The sequence below is a fragment of the Sorex araneus genome, chromosome 1 (genome assembly GCF_027595985.1).
Source record: "Sorex araneus isolate mSorAra2 chromosome 1, mSorAra2.pri, whole genome shotgun sequence".
NCBI lineage: Eukaryota > Metazoa > Chordata > Mammalia > Eulipotyphla > Soricidae > Sorex > Sorex araneus.
In genome coordinates, this window is record NC_073302.1 from 157,362,169 (window position 1) to 157,381,251 (window position 19,083).

At 39.6% G+C, this 19,083-nt stretch overlaps 2 protein-coding genes across 3 annotated transcripts in view; both read left to right on the top strand.

Moving 5' to 3' along the window:
• Positions 1 to 10,416, top strand: part of ZFYVE16 (zinc finger FYVE-type containing 16) — a 56,601-nt gene extending 46,185 nt beyond the window's left edge. The window contains exons 17-18 of the mRNA XM_055138381.1: positions 2,784 to 2,951; positions 5,508 to 10,416. Coding sequence (XP_054994356.1) covers positions 2,784 to 2,951; positions 5,508 to 5,669 — 330 coding nt within the window. The 3' untranslated portion in view covers positions 5,670 to 10,416. The remainder of the gene's footprint in view (positions 1 to 2,783; positions 2,952 to 5,507) is intronic.
• Positions 10,417 to 14,389: 3,973 nt separating this feature from the next.
• The window catches only part of FAM151B (family with sequence similarity 151 member B), a 36,397-nt gene continuing 31,703 nt past the window's right edge, over positions 14,390 to 19,083 (top strand). For both annotated transcript variants that reach the window (XM_055123965.1, XM_055123966.1), the window contains exon 1: positions 14,390 to 14,523. In XM_055123965.1, coding sequence (XP_054979940.1) covers positions 14,499 to 14,523 — 25 coding nt within the window. In that variant the 5' untranslated portion in view covers positions 14,390 to 14,498. The remainder of the gene's footprint in view (positions 14,524 to 19,083) is intronic.

Genomic DNA, 19,083 nt, shown 5'->3' on the forward strand with positions numbered 1-19,083 from the left:
TTGTATTTGATTTAATATTCCATATGTCCACTGAAAATGCAGAGGTGGTGGGCTTAAGGCCGCAGTGTTCTATACTGGAAAGGGGTTGTAGTAACTGTATCGGGGCAGGAAATAGGCTGCTCTTCCTGCCATCCCTGGTTGCAGCGATTATACTGATTGGAGCTCTGAGACTCCACACTGGGGAAAGGGGCTGCAACTGAGAACATCCCCTGATTTTGCGGGGCCTGAGGCTGGCCCCCTTGCAGGTGTCCCGAGTTGGGATCACCCACTACATCAAAATTAAAGCGACAATCTCTGGCCCAATGATTTCCCCTCTTACACCGGGGACAGGGCCCGGGAGGTGCAAGTCTGGCTCTGCAGTCTCTGGCCCAGTGGTTTCCCTTCTTACATCTGGGACAGGGCCCAGGACGTGCTCTCGTAGCACGGCTTGGGGGCGCATTGCAATCTCTACGAAAGTGGCCTGGTTTTCCACAATTAAAACATTTTTTCTGAGCTTGTCTCTGTAAGGCATAGACCTGCACCTTATGTTTAGCAGAGCCAACATTCCAGCATGCTTCCAAGTACCCGAATATGTCTTCCTTCTCCTTAATAGGGCGGCGCAGAATGGCTTGGCAATCCTCATTAGCATTTTCAAAGGCCAATTGTTTAGTCAACAGCTCATGGATCTCCTTACCCTCAACCTGCATTTCTATGGCTTCCATCAATCTTCCTACAAAGTCTGCATAAGGTTCTGAGGCTCTCTGGACAATCTTAGTAAAACTTCCCTTAAATTCTGCTTCTGCATCAACCTTCTCCCATGCACACAGGGCTCCGTCACGGACATAAGCAAGAACAGCATGAGGCAAGGTGACTTGCCTTTCTGGGTTGCGCCATTTCCCTTCACCAGTTAACATCTCACAAGTCAACTCAATCCCTGAAAAGTTTTGTCCAGCATGGCATAGGCCTTGAAGCTTTGCCTTGGCCTCCTTGCTGAGCCACATTCTCCACTGCAAGTACTGAGAACGGCTTAAGCACGTCTTAGCAACCCTGTGAAAATCTTGAGGTGCCCAGTAGGCCTTTTTACTCCAGTCTGTAAGATACTCTCTACAGTACGGAGATGTAGGCCCGTACGAGACACAGGCCTGTTTGAAACGACTGAGAGAATCCATCCTTAACCTGCGACAAGATGGATGCTGCTTCTTCTCTGCCTGGACTGGGCGATTGGGAGCATGTCCTGAGCGGTTTGGAGGCCGCTTGGCTGAGTCACTCTCGGACTCAGAATCTGAGTAAGTGGCAGAAAACTCATAACCGGCATCACTTCCATCTAATACACTGGAAGTAGAGCAATATTCACCAGCCTCAGAAGTATTTTTACTATGGAAACCCTTTGGAGACTTAGGTGTGGGAGGAGCTGAGGCCGTATTATTCCATATATTCTCCTCCACATCAACTGCACTTTTCAAAAACAGGAGAATAGAATTAACAATCTCCCAGGTAGTCCAGAATTCCACGGGGATCTTAGTCCCTTCCTTCGATGCCTTGGAGACATTTTTCCTAACTTGTTTCCAAATCTTACTTTCTAGAGTTCCTTCGTCTGGGAACCATGGGTTAACTGCATAAACTACCTTAAAGCAGGACCAGAGTTGGTCTCTGGAAATGCAGAGTTCCGGGTCTCCTGTTCTGCGGGAGAGACACTGACTTTCTTTGTTACAAGTTAACTCTAATTTTTTCTAAGGCTAACTATAATTTTTAAGGTCACCTACCTTCATTGCGATAGGTTAACTAAAATTCCTAATTATTTTTTGCAAAAATGGTCAACTTCTCCCATGTTATATAAATCCCATGTTTTAACTTAGAGGACATGGGTGCACACACATTTGTGTGTATGCCCTTTACTAGTGCATTTCATGACACTAACATTGAAATTAAAATTCTGTCTTAGGCATCAAAAAGGTAGCAGGGAGGTTGGAGCAATAGCACAGCAGGTAGGGCGTTTGCCTTGCATGCATCTGACCTGGGTTCAATTCCCAGCAACCCATATGTTCTCCCGAGTACAATAAGGAGTAATTCCTGAGTGCATGAGCCAGGAGTAACCCCTGTGAATCAGGTGTTACCCAAAAAAAAGCAAAAAATAAAATTAAGAGAAGTAGGTGTAGGGAGCCATCTTACAGAGCTTGGCTCTTATTGTCTAGTCAAGCGGAGGCTGCTTGGGATTCCTGTGATCTTATCATTTCACCACTTGTCTCACTAGCCAATGGCCATGCCTGATCAACATTTTACTATTGTTCCTGTGGGGGTCCAAGATTGCATACCACCCCCTCCCACCAAGAGGTATAAGTATTGTAACTGCTGTGAATAAACTCACTCTCTCTCCTCCTCCTTCTGGCTCTGCGTCTCTTCGTTTGGTTGCGTCCCCTCCTTAGCCCCACGAAGGGTCCTCCCTGCGGGACAGGATGATGCCCGCAGGGGGGACCCCACAAGTAGGAATACATAAAATTTAATATGATCTGAAAATTTCATATTACTCTTAATTTGAATGGCTCTGACAAAACTTAAAATAAGATTTGATAGTAGCAATTAATAAACTTGCATTAAAAATAGTAATTGTTGCACCTTTTTGTTTTGTTGTTATAGTTAAAAGTAAAATGTTTATAATAGTGTTAAGTTTATGGCTTTAATGTGCAGATTCAGTACCTTACCACTTCAAAAATGCTGAGTACTGTTCAATGTTCTTACGTTAGCAATTGTTGTGTTTTAAAACTACCTTAAATCTTAATTGGCCTTGTTTTCTAAATACATTTCAGGTGTTCTACTTTCTCAAGGACCAAGATTTATCCATTTCACCAAATTGTTACCAGTTTGCAAAAGAAATAGCCATGGCTTGTAGTGCTGCACTGTGCCCTCACTTGAAAACTCTAAAAGATAATAGGATGAATAAAATAGGTCTCAGAGTTTCCATTGACACGGATATGGTGAGACATGTTTTTGAAAAAATTTTTTAAATGAATGTCGTGCTGTTGAGATAGTAAAAGGGTTAAGACACTTGCCTTGAATGTGGCCAGCCCTGGTTCAGTCCCTGGCAACACATTTGGCACCACACATGATTGCTCCCTGAACACAGAGCCAGGAACAAGCTCTGAGTACTGCCAGATTTAACCTCCCCGCAAAAAAAAAAAAAAAAAGTTAAATTATGTGTTATTAAAATTTTTAACTTTACATTTTGAAATTATTGTGAAGTAAAATTTGCATCAATATTTCTTATGCATAATCTCCTATAATCTTCAAGGTAAGCAAACCTTTTTTGCAAAAGACCAGAAGATTTTTTATTTATCTATATACATTTTTGCAGTAAAGCAGTATTTTATTTTATTTTTTTTATTATTATTATTTTTAATTTATTTTTTAATTGAGTCACCGTGAGAACAGTTACAGGGCTTTTAGGATCGCGTCTCAGTCAGTATTTTTTTTAAAAAATACTGAGTTTTTTGCACTTGTGTTAATGTCTTTTTTTAATATCTTCACAACCACCAATGTGTCAAAAACTACCACAGGCAGTTAATATTTTAAGCATTGTAGGATTAAAATATATCTAAGATATCTATCACTAGGATTCAAATTCTATTATAACACAAAAAGCAACTTGAGACATATACTAATGAATGAGCTTAGTTGTGTCTGAATGCAGTTGATAGGCCACATAGACTCACAGGGCCGAGTGTACTTATTATCTCCTCCCCAGCAGTCCTGCTTGATACGTAGATTTTTATATTACTCTAACTAGATTCTAGATTCACGTAATTATATTTATTATTGTTTGGGAGAGGGGCGCTTGGGGACTACTCCCGGTTCTGTGGTCTGGAGTTAACTCCTGGTAGTTTTTAAGGGACCATGCAGAGCTGGGGGTCAGACCTGGTCCTCTCTTATGCAAAGCATGCACTCAGTCTTTGGAGACATCTCTCCTCCAATATTCATATGGCTTTTAATTTTGAAAGTCTGTAAGTGCATGTATAGCAGGATTGCTTCATTGGACATTTCTGGAGAGCAGCATCCATCCACACTATAATCTCTCTTATTAGCATGGGTCCTTGAGATACAAACTTCAGCCTACAATGTAAATAATACCCGGAAGAGTTGCATAATTTAATAGCCCTGAAAAAGTGTCCTGCTTACCCCTTGACCTTAACTCTTTAGTCTATCCTCATACCCCTCTCCTCTTTCTGATCAGGCAATCAGTGTTAATCTGTTCTATGTATTCTTGGCAGATTTATTCATGTATGAGCAAATAAATTATGTGTGGTTTTCCCTTCCTTTTACATTGTTATTTTTTTCTTACTATATGCTCCTTTAAGATATCTTAGAGAGCTTACGGTGATTCAATTTAAAAAAATAAGATATTTTAGAGTTATTTCATATTAGTGTTCATTCTTTAGCTGCTGGATAGTTGATTATTTAAACATAACAGTTGGTTTAACTGGTCTTATGCATTTTGGTTTGTACTTGCTGGTATATTTTCCATACTATTTTTTTTTTTTTTTGCCTAAATGTGACTATAAGAAAGATACCTAATAGTATTGCCAGATACAAATATCTGCTCAATAGACACTACCATCTGATCTCACATAGAGGTTATACCAACTTATATTTCTATCAAAATCTGTAGCATAGCTCTTCTATACTTATCAACAGAGCTATGCAAGTAAACTTTTGAACTTGGTGGAAAACTTATACACCAAATTACTTGAATGTGCATTTTTCTTACAGTTATTGATGATCATCTTACATGTAAGAGCTGTCATTTTTTCTTTGAATTTCCAGTTCATAGTTAATATAATAATCTGTTATTATTTTGTAACTATTTCTAATACCCAATACAATACATTTCAAAGCAGATTCATCATGCAGATAGTTAATCTAAACATGAGCAGGTTCATACACAGAAGGATTGCTTTTCTTCAGCCAGGATGCAGTGTACTTGTAGTTTGGTTTGGGGGCCATCTCCAGCTTGGGGCCTTCTCCTGGATATCCTTGGGAGTGCCAGAAATTAAACCCAGTTCCCCACAAATGCAAGGTGAGAGCATTACCACTGAGCCACATTCCCCAGCTCTAATTTTAAATTGGAAAGAAAAATGAGATTTTTTCTCAGTTTTTGTCTTAAAATTCTATTTTAAGGAACATCTGATAATTGTTCATTTGAATCAGCTTTGTTAAAATTGTAGTTTTCCCCAGCAACATTAAATTCAGATATTCAATATTATTACGAAAAAAAAATTATTACGGCAAATACAAAGCCTTGCCCTGCATTACATTTTTATGTTCATTGAGAGGAAACCTAAGTACCTAGTACCTGTCTTTTAATTTCTTTATCTTTGAGAGGAGCAATTACAATTCATGAAATAGATGGATGAAACATAGAGTAATGTAAAAGGTATGAATAAAATAGCAAGTATTTTCTTAATATGCTTAAACTGAATATTTTTAAATGTTTTCTTTGTCATCTGAACTGAAGGGGCTTTTTGTTTATTTTTCAGGTCGAATTTCAGGCAGGATCTGAAGGCCAGCTGCTGCTTCAACATTATCTAAATGCTCTAGATAGTGCTTTAATTCCTGTGATCCATGGTGGAACCTCTAGCTCTCATAGTCTACCATTAGAAATAGAATTAGTATTTTTCATCATAGAAAATCTTATTTAGTGGAAGGACATGAGTCATATATTAAAAACTGACTTATTTAAACTAAATCCAGCTCTAATGATGAAATGTTACAAACACTAAAAGTAATGTTAGATGTTTGAAACCTCTTAAACTTTGCTTTTCAGATAGAAAAAGGTCTTTTTAAGTAACTAACAGTTTAAAATCTCTAAAAAGTTAAGAGACCCAGCTTTTGGAGCTTTACAAATAATATAAGTACTAAAAAGACAAAGATTTCTTCTGTGAGAAGTTTGTAGTATTTACTGTGTTATTTTAATGCTAAGCCAAAGTGTCTGTATTTAGATATACCTCTTAATGCTAAGAATGATTTTAATGAAGGTTCTTTCAGATATAACCTTATGAAGGAAATATCTGTTTTGCATATATGTCAATTGGAGCACTGGTTTCTAAAGTCTATTAAAAATGTTAATTATCAGCATAGAACAGTTTGCAGATCTTATACTTAAATGATTCTTTGATTAAGGCAGATGATTTATTTGTGTAATTGGAGTGTAGACCTACCTCCATGCTTACTCTGAGTTAAAACCAGAACTTTGCCTTTTTCTTCTCAAATTATTACATATATATGATTTTTCCTGATTAAATGGGTATTCTTAAACAAATTGTGGGTGCTTCGAGATTTTGTGCTTCTATATTTGAGTATATTGTTTTATAGCAAGAATGTCATTTGGTATGTGTTTTATAAATCCTTAATAATTTATAAATAGGAAATATTTTTGTATCTCAATGATTTTTTTCCTCCTTTCCATCTAAATATATCCCCCCACCTAAGGATTTTCCCCTCCTCCCCATTTACCACTTCTAAGAGGGATTAACCACAGTCCAAGGGACCCTTCCAGTAGTCATTATGTAGCAATAAATGAAGCTTCAACAATAGCTTTTTTGTTTTATTTCGCACTAAGAGATTTCTTAGCAACTCTGCATTTTTCATTGACACCACTGTATTAAATACAAATTTTAATGAATTACTATTTGATATTTAAGATTCGTTATATGATCATTATTTTTATAATAGGGTATTGACATAAGTTTACATATTTGAGACTGTTACAGAGCTTTCTTTTTCAAACAGCAAAACAGAAGTATACTGCATTGAAAAAGTAAAGGACATATTTTAGATCTGTTCTTTTAAGTTATAAAAGGTAATTATTTTGATGTCTTTTATTCCTATGTGGAATATATACTTTTTTTTAATCAAAAACACTCATTGTATAGCTCAAGAAAAAAGAAACTAAATATTTATGAAGCATCTCAGTTTGAAGATAAAGTCAGGGTTATAACTCATGATCTGAAGTCTCAGTCTAGGAGAGAGAAATTTCAATCACATCTGTAGTATAGCCACTGATAGAGTATGGAGGAGACGATCAGTCTTTGAGAGCTAGCTCCTCCTTAATGTAAAGTGTTGCCGGTATTAAAAAGGCAACACAGGAAGCCAGTAGTGCAGTGGATAGGGGCATTTACCTTGCATGAGGATGACCAGGGTTTGATCCCTGACACCCTGTATGGTCTGCTATGCCCCACTAGGAGTGATCCCTGAGCACAGCCAGGAGAAAACCCTGGGCACAACAAACCAAAAAAATTAAAAAATAAGAAAGCAACATGAAACAACTTGCAATTGTATTGGATTATGATATGGGGGTCAAAAGAATTAAATATCAAACTCAATTTGTTTTCTTCTAACTGTAATTATTTAACAGTGTTCATAATGACACATTGTGAGTTATCTTTAACAACCAGTGAACAACTTTATTATGATATTCCTTTGGATATGTTTTTAGGAAGTCTCCCACATTTAATAAAAATTGGAGTTATGCGCCTAAAATCTGTAGGCACATTTTAAAGCATTCTTTGTAGGAGTTCTCAAATGTGTGAATGTGTTACTTCTTGGATGATGTTCTTCACATTCGTACTTCCTTGAATATTTTTTTTGAGGTGAAAAAATAGAATGGTTCTTTGTACTCAGTTTGAAATGATCTAATTTTGTCTTATGCCTTTTAATACTACTTTTTTTCTCTGCATTTGTAATATGAAGTAAAATCTAACCTGTTTGTTTTATGCAACCATCCAGCAAATTTTCTGTCTAGATCCTTGCTTTGTGCAGAGCACTTTATTAGGTATCATTGTTGACAGATGAATAAAATAGTTTTTTCTCTGTTGGGAGGAAAACCGTGAAGTGAATGGCTGTAATAAATATATAAATGTGGATGAAGCAGTTGGAAAACAGTGCAGGAGGATATCCATAACAGCAGTTGAAGGAACTTAAGAACCTGTGTGTTACTGGATATTGAATTTGTCTCGCCAAGAACTGAGAATTTAAAAATAAATACTATATCAGTAAAAAGATACAAAATAATATATAAAAACCCTGAATTTTTAAGGAATTATAAAGAGTCGTATGTGTTGTGTGAATAGCTCACCTTATAATTCAGTAATAGAAGTAGTAGCCTGACTATGGTGTCTATAAATGGCCTAAGTTTATAGCAGTCTAGATTTAGATAGTATTTTATAAAGGAAAAATGTCACCAATAAACCGAACTTTTTTTAATAGCAATCATAACTTTGATAACTCGCCTTGAAATAAATCACAAATTTCTAGACTTTCATTTGTTTTCCTTTGTGATTTTAGAAAGTGTTTCATTATGTAGTATAGATACAAAATTCAAAAATCAGAATGTATCAGTTTTACCTCCCAACCTGTATATATTTACCTGTTCTTTCCATTTTCCAGTCTCAACAAGTAATGATTTTTGTTTGTTCCTTGTGTATCTCCCAAGGTTTAGGTGCAGTAGTGGCAAATATAATACATATTTTGGAGGTAGAGAGATAGGTCAAGGGAAGTAGCTGAGCCTCTTCCAATTCTGGGCACCACATATAGTCCTCTGAGCATCACTAGAGTCACCCCTGAGCACAGCAGGGTGCGACCCAAACACCTTTCCCTAAAAAATCAAAACCCTCCATTTATTATTTTCTTTTTTAATAAGTCATAAAATGAGGTGACTGGAGAGATGGCACAGTGGGTAGGGCGTTTGCCTTGCATGCGGCCGACCCTCGTTTGATTCCCACCATCCTATATGGTCCCCTGATCACCGCCAAGAGTGATTCCTGAGTGCAGAGCCAGGAGTCATCCCTGAGCATCGCCAGGTGTGACCCAAAAAGCAAAAAAAAAAAAAAAAAAAGTCATAAAATGAGCATGCTGTGTACAGTGAAGAAAACAGTATTACCCCTGAATTTTGTAGTTTATATTTAGACTCTTAAGCATTTTGGTTTTGTCAGACCACTTTTAGTCATTGATAAAAGCGTCTTATGTGCAGAAAGACAAGGAGATCCATTATTAGAATTATAACCATATGTTTCAGTAGGAGGATTATTTTTCTTCTAACAAAATTTTGGTGATTAAAACAGGGTTTTTAATTTTTGAGCTAAATTTAAAATGTTTTTGTTAGCTATTAGAAATGATGTCTTACCATTCTGAATTTGCCTTTCACTCTCAGACACATTCGGTTTTCCAAACCAGATTTTTTTGTGGGGAGCTGGTGGGCTCCCAAGTGGTGCTTAGGAAGTTTCAGGGTCCCACCTTTGATTCTTTGCCAACTAGACTGGCAGTTCAGTGCAAGGACCTTGAGATCCGACGCTGCATTGGCCTCTGATGCTGGGTGCCTCCCAGAGTGCATTGGTAATGCTTAGGGGACTATGTGGACCAGGAGTTGAATTCATGTTGGTGTCACATGCTAAGCACGTACCCTAAATACTATATCATCTCCCAGCCCCGTATCCCCCCCAAAAAAAAAGATTTTGGGGGGGACATACACAGCAGTGCCCAAGGATTACTCCTGGCAAGGCCTGGGGACCATAAAGGGCGAACCCGGGCTGGCTGTGTGCAAGGCATACATCCTACCCATTGTACTACTGCTCCAGCCACTCCCCATATCAAATATTTAGTGTTTGGGGTTTTTTTTTTAGTTTTGTTTTTAAGTTTAGGACACCCAGCCAACTTTCTGCCTCTTTATTCTACTTTTGTTTATGTTCTGTGATTTGGATTTAGCTTGAAACCAGATGAAATTTAACATTACCTTTTGGGAAACATTTTCTGAATTCCTGTTGATAAAATTACAACCATGTTTTCATGCTCTGACAAATGAGGAAATAGGTCAAATTCAGGTGCTTCATTGTGAACACTAATGGTTGGTTTTTGTTTGGAGAGGTGAATAAAATACTAGCTGTCCTTCAGGGTAATCACCACCCTTCTGGTATTCACACTCTGTTTTATCTGTCCTACTTTGTACTGTGATGGTTTCTGTGGCAGTGGAATAGATTTCCAATATTACATTATGAGACTGTATGTAGTATTCAGCATTGGCATATTGTCTCCATTTCCTTCCTCTCTCCCCCTCCTCCCCTCCTCTCCTCTTCTTTCCTACCGCTTTCCACCTCCCCACACACACCCCTTCCAATTTCTCTGTCTTACTCTTTCTATTGGGTCACTCACTTGTGAAGAAACTAGCTGCTAGACTTGCCAGCCCTATGAAGAAGCCCAATGGAGAGGGAACGGGTCTCCTGCTAGCAGCCACAAGACTAAAAGTGGATCCTCCAACACCAGGCCAGCCTTCAAATTCTGGCCTTAGTCAGCAAATTGACTACATCTACAAGAAAACCACTCATCTCACCCAATCTTAGGAAATGCTTACGAAATTAAAGAAAATGTATAGATAATAAACATCTATTGTTGTAAGCTGCTGAGTTTTCCGGTGATTTATTAATGTTTGGCAACTAATACTAGATAACTAATAAGATATGTAGCTTTAAGCAATTTAAGTAGAAATTGCTTAAAATGGTAGCTAGGGACATGGCTTGAATGTTAGATCACATTTTGCATGTGAAGGCCCTAGGTTTGATCATAATATAGTTGTGAGCACTGCCAGGTGTGGAATGATTCTTGAGCACTGCCAGCTTTGGCACCTTACACAGTAAAGTTGCTGAAAATGATTAATTGCTCAGACAGGCCTGCTTTTTTTTTTTTTTTTTTTGCTTTTTGGGTCACACCTGACTGTGCTCAGAGGTTACTCCTGGCTTTGCACTGAGGAATTACTCCTGGCGGTGCTCGGGGGACCATATGGGATCCTGGGACTCGAACCCGGGTTGGCCGTGTGCAAGGCAAACTCCCTACCCACTGTACTATTGCTCCCGCCCCCAGGCCTATTTCTTATCATGTATTAGTTTTGTATAGGTTACATGTTGACTGTGCTAAGGGCAAAGAGTATCAGTTGATTAGGATTTTACTACCCATGAACATATACATAATTATGGGAAATTTGTTTCCAGAAATTGCATCTTGAGATACTTAAAACCACAGCCCCCTTGAAAACAAAACATTAAAATACAAGAAAACAACTTTTAAGGTGTTTATCAGGGTGATTTTAAGAAGTAAGGGATGTCCAGAGAAAAAGAAGTGAAGAACTTTGAGGCAGTTCAATGGAGTGAAGAGGACAGAAGTTCTAGATCCACACGAGCATAGTGACAGACAAGGGAACATCCCTTCACAATGGATCCTCACAAAGGATTTTACCTTGAAGATGTGTAAGAACTAAAAGTATAAATTATGTAAAGTTATAGTTCACTTGGAATCTCCTATATCAGCCTAATTAATTTGTCTTATGGTGGCCACACATTGGTGATGCTTTCAAAAAAAAAAATGAGCTCATGCTACCTGTACTCGTGTTGCAACAAAGTGCATGTGACACCTGAGCATATGTGTTGACCTCATCTCCCCTCTTGAGATGTGTACTTTCATATCTGATGCTAGGATGTGTGCTGTGGCTCTCCATTCTGGAGAAGCTCTCTCTCTCTCTCTCTCTCTCTCTCTCTCTCTCTCTCTCTCTCTCTCTCTCTCTCTCTCTCACACACACACACACACACACACACACACACACCTCTCACTTCTCTCTCCCCTCCTCCTCCCCTCCCTCCTCCTCTCTCCCCACCTCTCTTTCTCAAAACTTCCAAATAAAATCTGTTACACTTCTTTAAAAAATGTAAATCTTCGCCCTCAGCCCAGATGAGATCCGGAGGAGCCGCATACGACACGGCCCTCTGCTCCTTAAAAACTATGATCCAGGAGGTCTACTGACCCATTTTGGCACCCAGAGACTTATAGAAATGCATCTAGACTGTAAATTGAGCTAAAACAACAGAAATCCAAAACCACGCGGGAGCTTTTATAATCTTCATTCTCAGCAATGGAAAATAAACTATCAAATGATGACTTTTCAGCAGGTTTGGTTGTTGGGGAGAAAATCCAAATAATAATAGTTCTCTGTTGAAATATTGAATATACCCAAAGTATAGAGAGAATAAAGTGAAGATCGTGGGCCACTCAGGTGCGGGTGGGGGGATACTGGGGTTCTTGGTGGGGGAACAGGTGCACTGGTGAAGGGATGGGGGTTTGATCATTATATGACTGAGACTTAAACCTGAAAGCTTTGTAACTTTTGTCACGAATCAATACAATTTTTTTTAAATGTAAATCTTTCCCATCAAAATAAAACTTCATTGAAGCCTTCACCTTACTGAAAGTAAAACAATAAGCAGGTACATATGAAAATAAGACGTCAGAGTTAAGGATAGGTAGAAACAAAAACTCATTTAGATTTATGCTTTCTGTTTTTAAATAGTGGAAAGGTATCTGGAAAATAGGAACCCATAAAAATTAATGGAACTGATTTAGAAAAGAAGGGTAAAAATATAAGAATATGCACTGTAGCACTGTCTTCCCATTGTTCATCAATTTGCTCGAGCAGGCACCAGTAAAGTGTCCATTGTGAGACTTGTTACTGTTTTTGGCATATCGAATACACCACGGGTAGCTTGCTGGGCTCTCCGAGAGGGACAGAGGAATCAAACCCAGGTCGGCCGCATGCAAGGCAAATGCCCTACCTGCTGTGCTATCACTCCAGCTATCATATGCCAATATAAGAATAAATAGAAATCTTATTAATAGATAAGTATATGTAAAACCTGAAATCTGAGGGGCCAGGAAATAGTACAGCAGCTAGGCTGCGTGGCTTGCGTGAGCTTGCCTTTTCTATGCCTTTCACCACATGGTTCCGGAGTACCACTGAGTGCAGTTTTGGAGGTCCCCAGCATCAGCTGCATGGCCTGGGTAGCCATAACACCCCTAGCAATGCTGGGGCCCTTTGCATTGAACCACCAGTCCAGCTGCTCTCAAAGAATCTCCAAATGGCATCTTTGGCTTCCTGAGCACTGCTTAAGAGGTTCAATTTTTTTTTTTTAACGGCTCAAGAGGTAATACAGCAAGTAGAGCATTTTGCCTTGCATGCAGGTGACCCAAGTTTGAAATTTGATCCCTGGCATCATATGTGATCCTCAGAGTCCTGCCAGGAGTGATCTCTGACTGCAGAGTTAGGAGTAATCCCTCAACATAGCCGGATGTGACCTCCCCCCCAAAAAATGATATGAGACATAGATACATAGTGAGAAGTTCTAACATATGTTCAATTTGCTGAATAAAAGGCGAATAGGACAGAGGAACTATAAAAGACGACTAAGACAGAAAAGCTATATTTAGATAAAATCTAGACAGGACCCCACAGATTGAAGGAGCCTGACAAGTGTCAAAAATAAATAAAAGATATCTACACATAGACACTTATGACGAAAACAAGAACTGCCAGCTGGCGCAAAGAGCCCAAGGAGTTATTTATTCCAGAACTTGTCTTATTTTGAAATTTTACTGAATTGCAAAATAAACTGGAGACAAGAATTAAGATATATAGAAGGTATCAAAACAGGCATCATTGAAACTAGAATTGGGCAGAAAGCAGCTTATAATTAGGTGAACTAGCAATTAGACTAGCAAAAAATTTCAGTAACAAAAATAGAGGTCAGAAGATATGTGTGTGTAAACAGATATTCTAGATATTTAGAGATAAGAAATCTTAAAGCTAAATTCTTTTAATTTTTATCTTGGTGTCGGGACCAAACTCAGCAGTGCTCAGAGCTTATTCCTGGCTCTGTACTCAGGGGTCATTCCTGACGTAACTTGGGAAACCATAAATGACAGTTCCAGGAATGGAACCTTGGTCAGCCATGTGCAAGGCAAGTGCCCTACTCGATTTTTATTCATGGATGTGCCTTTCCGTGATCTCTTTGTTGTTGCGATTATCGGGGGATCATTTGGTTGAAGTGCACTCAAGATGCCCACACTGTTGCAGTGGGGAGGGTCCCAAATATCGATGGCCTGAATATTGCACTCAGCATGTGCCGTGATGCTGGGATGGAATTCACAGCGTCACATCTGCAAGACGGGAGACCAAGCCACTGAGATACAAGTGAGATACAGTTGCGTTTCACTATGCAGAAACAGTGTTTCTTTCTTTCTGGAGAAATGTCCATTTCTCCATGTCATCTAAGGTATTATCAACTTTTAAATAAGAGAGAGAGAAAAAAATAAATCTAAGTTTGAAGACTCAAGCTCCAGAGCAACTACTTTGGATCTGGGGGTCTCACCCTCTGGGCCTTCCCTAACACCGCAGGGTTCGCTAGACAAACTTGGACTCCCAGGGGACCTTCCGAAGGGCCCGCACGCGCCACAGAGGCCTGAGGATGCAGCGCCAGGGACGCCACGCCAGGGAGGACGCAGCTCGTGCGCCTGCGCACAGCCTGCTTCCGCTTCCGCTTCCGCTTCCGCTGCCGTCTGCGCGCTCTCGGCTGGGACCGGGTGGCCCCGCCACCTGCGCGGGTCGGCGGCGGGGGGGCCACCGCTCAGCGCCTGCGCGGCCGAGGGCGTCCGTCACCATGGCAGAGAGCGCCGGTGGCCCGGGTAAGCGCTGGCCCGGAGCCTCTGGAACCTGGTGCCTGAGCTTGGGGGCGCCTGGAAAACTCCCGGGGAGGCCGGCCCCTCCCTTGATGGGTTTCTCGGAGCCGCGGCGCCCGCGTGCAGTGAACTGGCCCAGAACCTTGGTGCTGGGCATGAGTGCGAAGGGGAGAGCATTTAGGGAGACCAAGAAAGAGTAGATTGTCTTTTTTCTTTTCTTTTTTTTTTTTGGTAAGAAGATTAAATAAAAGGGGGACTTGCATCGTTAAGAACTGCTTTATTTCACCTGGAGAGTTAGGATTTCAACATATTCATTGGAGAAAGGACACAAACATTTAGACCACAACTTACATAAGTTTATAAAAGGTGCTTAGGAAGAAAGAAATGAATGTAAAATAAAGCATGTCATATTTATATGCTTGGTCTGAAAATATTTATTAGATCTTGTAGTACAAAATTTATTGATTATAGCATATGAATAAACTTACCTATTACTATAAAAAAGAACAGAGAAGGAGCCGCTCCTTCTCTTTTCCCGCCCCGAGGAGACCCCAAGACCCTGTCTAAGGTCGGCCCCTCTGCTGCTTCTTAAACTCCTTAACGGCCATGATCCCAGAGACACACAAACAAATCTCGGAACCCAGCGACTTTTGGCAGAAATCTCCCCAGACTTAATTATTAAAATTTCAGAATTCTAAGATCGTGAAGCCACTATAGTGGCCATGCAAAACCACATGCTATTCATAATCAGCAATAGAAAACAAATGGTCTAATGTTGACTTTTTGGCAGGTCTGAGCACTGGGGGAAAGTTACAAATAATAATGGTGGGATTGGGGTCAAAATATTGAATGTAATAAAAGTAGAGAGAGAGTAATGTGGAAATCACTGCCACACAGGTGGAAGGGTGGGATGGGGGGTATACTGGGGTTTATGGTGGTAGAAAAAGTACACTGGTGAAGGGATGGTTGTTTGATCATTGTATGACTAAGACTTAAACCTGAAAGCTTTGTAACTGTTCTCACAGTGATTCAATAAATAAATTTATTTAAAAAAAATAAAAATAAATTAAAAAAAAAAAAGAACTGCCTTAGGTCTGTCAGGAAATTGAGTGTCAGATGGTCACTTCAGCCCCTGGATGAGCGGCCACCCGCCACAGTGGTGGTCTGGGTCTACTTTGTAATTGTGATCATAATCACCCTAGTCCCTCGGAGACCATACTTCAGCTTGTGATTTAACCTGGTGGTGTACATCATTCACTGAGTCAGTGACGTAGATACATCCTTATAGTTTCATGCAAAGCAGTAAACTGCCTAAAAAAAAAAAATCTAACATCCGTGTTGTTGAGTTTTGTGTTTTGGATATATGGCTATATACCACTCACCCCTATCACCAGTATAAATGAAACCCTGACTCTGGCTCACCCATTACTTACTGTCTTCTTTTTACCCCCTTGATTTCTTTCCTTCTCCGTCCTCCTCTCTAAACAAGGGTCCAGACGGACCTAGTCGTTTCCCCTTTACACATACATTTCCTCATCCGTACAGAGTCAACAATTCCGAAAACATGAGATCTAAACTGCAACCACTGGGACTTTGTAAAGTGCAAAGTGATGGGGTGATGGGGGTTGAGAAATGGAATATGGGAATACTGGAGAAGGGAAGTTGACACTGGTGGTAGGATCGGTGTTGAAATATTATGTGCATAAAACTATCAATAATTATGTAAGTCACAGTAAATTAAATTTTAAACATTTAAAAATCTAAAATCTGGGCTAGAGTGGTAGTATAGTGGGTAGGGTGTTTACCTGGTGCATGTGGGGTCATGGTCTATCCCTGGTACCCCACGTGGTCTCTAAACTCTGCCAGGAGTGATTCCTGAGTGCAGAGGCATGAGTAAACCTTGAACCCCACTGAATATGGCCCCCAAACCAAAACCAAACCCAAAAGAATTCTTAAATTCTATGGTTGTGCTTATTTATCACGCCAGACCCCTCCCCACATATACACCTTTGTTTTGAGCATTGACCAACACTTTTTTTTTTTTTAGTGTCTGCATACTTTTGCCTTCTCCAGAATGTTATTTAGCTGGAACCATGTCATAGAAATTTTGAATTGGCTTTTTCCACTTAGGGTTTCACTTGGATTTAAATTTCCTCCAGGTTTTTTCATAATTTGATGACTCTGGGATTTTTTAAATTTTTTTTTGTTGTTTATTTTGGTTTGTTTTTTTGTGTGTTGAATAATACTCTCTTGGCTAAGTGTGTCACAGTTTATCCACTTACCAAATGAAAGACATTTTGGTTGCATCCAAGTTTTGGCAGTTTTAAATAAAGCTGCTATAAACATCTGTGCACTTTTTGTGTGAATGTAAGTTCTCAATTCCTTTGGATCAGCACCAACCAAGGAGTGTGATTACTGGAACCTATAGTAAGAGTTATATTTCCTTATGAGAAGCTGCAAAAACTGTCTTCCAAAGTGACTGTAACATTTTGTATTCCCATTAACAAAGAAGAGAGTTCCTTTTATCCACCTTCTCACCAGCATTTGGGTGTCAGAATGCTATATTTGGGTCATTCTAAAAAGTGTCTCTTTGTTGTGTGTGTTTGCATTTCCCTTCATATAACATGAAGTGGAGTATCTTTTCATATGCTACTTGACATCTGAATATCTTCATTAGTGGAATGTCTGATTTCAGAGTTTTAATCTGATCATTCATTTTCCTATTGATTTAATTTTTTGTACATTTTAGACAACAATTCTTTCTCAGTAACTTATAACATTTTTTAAAAATTTATTTATTTTTGATTAGTGAATCACCGTGAGGGTACAGTTACAGATTTATACATTTTTGTGCTCATGTTTCCCCCATACAAAGATTGAGGACCCATCCCTTCACCAGTGCCCATTCTCCACCACCGGTAAAACCAGCATCCCTCCTACCCTCCCCAATCCCATCTCCCCCCACCCCACCCTGCCACTGTGGCAGGGCATTTCCTTTTGTTCTCTCTCTCTCTAATTAGGTGTTGTGGTTCGCAATAGAGGTGTTGAGTGGCCACTGTGTTCAGTCTCTAGTCTACATTCAGCCCGCATCATCCTTCCCCCGCATGGCCTCCGACCGCATTATACTTGATGATCCCTTCTCTGAGTTGCCCTCTCCCCAGAATGTGAGGCCAGCTTCCAAGCCATGGAGTCAGCCTCCTGGTACTTATTTCTACTATTCTTCTATTCTTGGGTGTTAGTTTCCTACTCTGTTATTCTATATTCCACAGATGAGTGCATTCTTTCTATGTCTGTCTTTCTCTTTCTGACTCATTTCACTTAGCATGATACTTTTCATGCTGATCCACTTACATGCAAAATTCATGACCTCGTTTTTTCTAACAGCTGCATAGTATTCCATTGTATAGATGTACCAAAGTTTCTTCAACCAGTCATCTGTTCTAGGGCACTTGGGTTTTTTCCAGATTCTGGCTATTGTAAACAGTGCTGCAATGAACATATAAGTGCAGATGTCATTTCAACTATATTTTTTTGCTTCTCTGGGATATATTCCCAGCAGTGGTATTGCTGGGTCATATGGGAGCTCAATATCTAATTTTTTGAGAATCGTCCATATTGTTTTCCAAAAGGGCTGAACCAGTCGGCATTCCCACCAGCAGTGCAGAAGGGTCCCTTTCTCCCCACATCCTCTCCAACAGCTGTTGCTTTTGTTCTTTTGGATGTGTGCTAGTCTCTGTGGTGTGAGGTGGTATCTCATGGTTGTTTTGATCTTCATCTCCCTGATGATTAGTGATTTAGAGCATTTTTTCACGTGCCTTTTGGCCATTCGTATCTCTTCCTTGGTAAAGTTTCTGTTCATTTCTTCACCCCATTTTCTGATGGGGTTGGATGTTTTCTTCTTGTAGAGTTCAACCAGTGCTTTATATACCATTGCTATCAACCCCTTATCTGATGGGTATTGTGTAAATATCCTTTCCCATTCTGTAGATAGTCTTTGTATTCTGGTCACTGTATCTTTTGTGGTGCAAAAGCTTTTTAGTTTAATGTAGTCCCATCTGTTGATCTCTGTTTCTACTAGATTGCTTAGTTCCGTGTCATCTTTGAAAATAACTTTATCTTCAATATCGTGGAGGGTTTTGCCGACCTTGTCTTCAATGAACCTTATGGTTTGTGGTCTGATGTTGAGGTCTTTAATCCATTTTGATCTGACTTTTGTGCATGGTGTCAAGTTGAGGTCTAGGCCCATTCTTTTGCATGTGGTTGTCCAGTTGTGTCAGCACCATTTGTTAAAGAGGCTTTCCTTGCTCCACTTCACATCTCTTGCTCCCTTATCAAAGATTAGATAATCATACATTTGGGGTTGTGTGTAGGGATATTCCACCCTGTTCCATTGGTCTGCGGCTCTGCCTTTGTTCCAGTACCATGCTGTTTTAATTGTTACTGCTTTGTAATAAAGTTTGAGGTCGGGGAGGGTGATGCCTTCCATCATCTTTTTCCCAAGAATTGTTTTAGCTATCCGTGGGCGTTTGTTGTTCCATATGAATTTTAGGATTGCTTGATCCATTT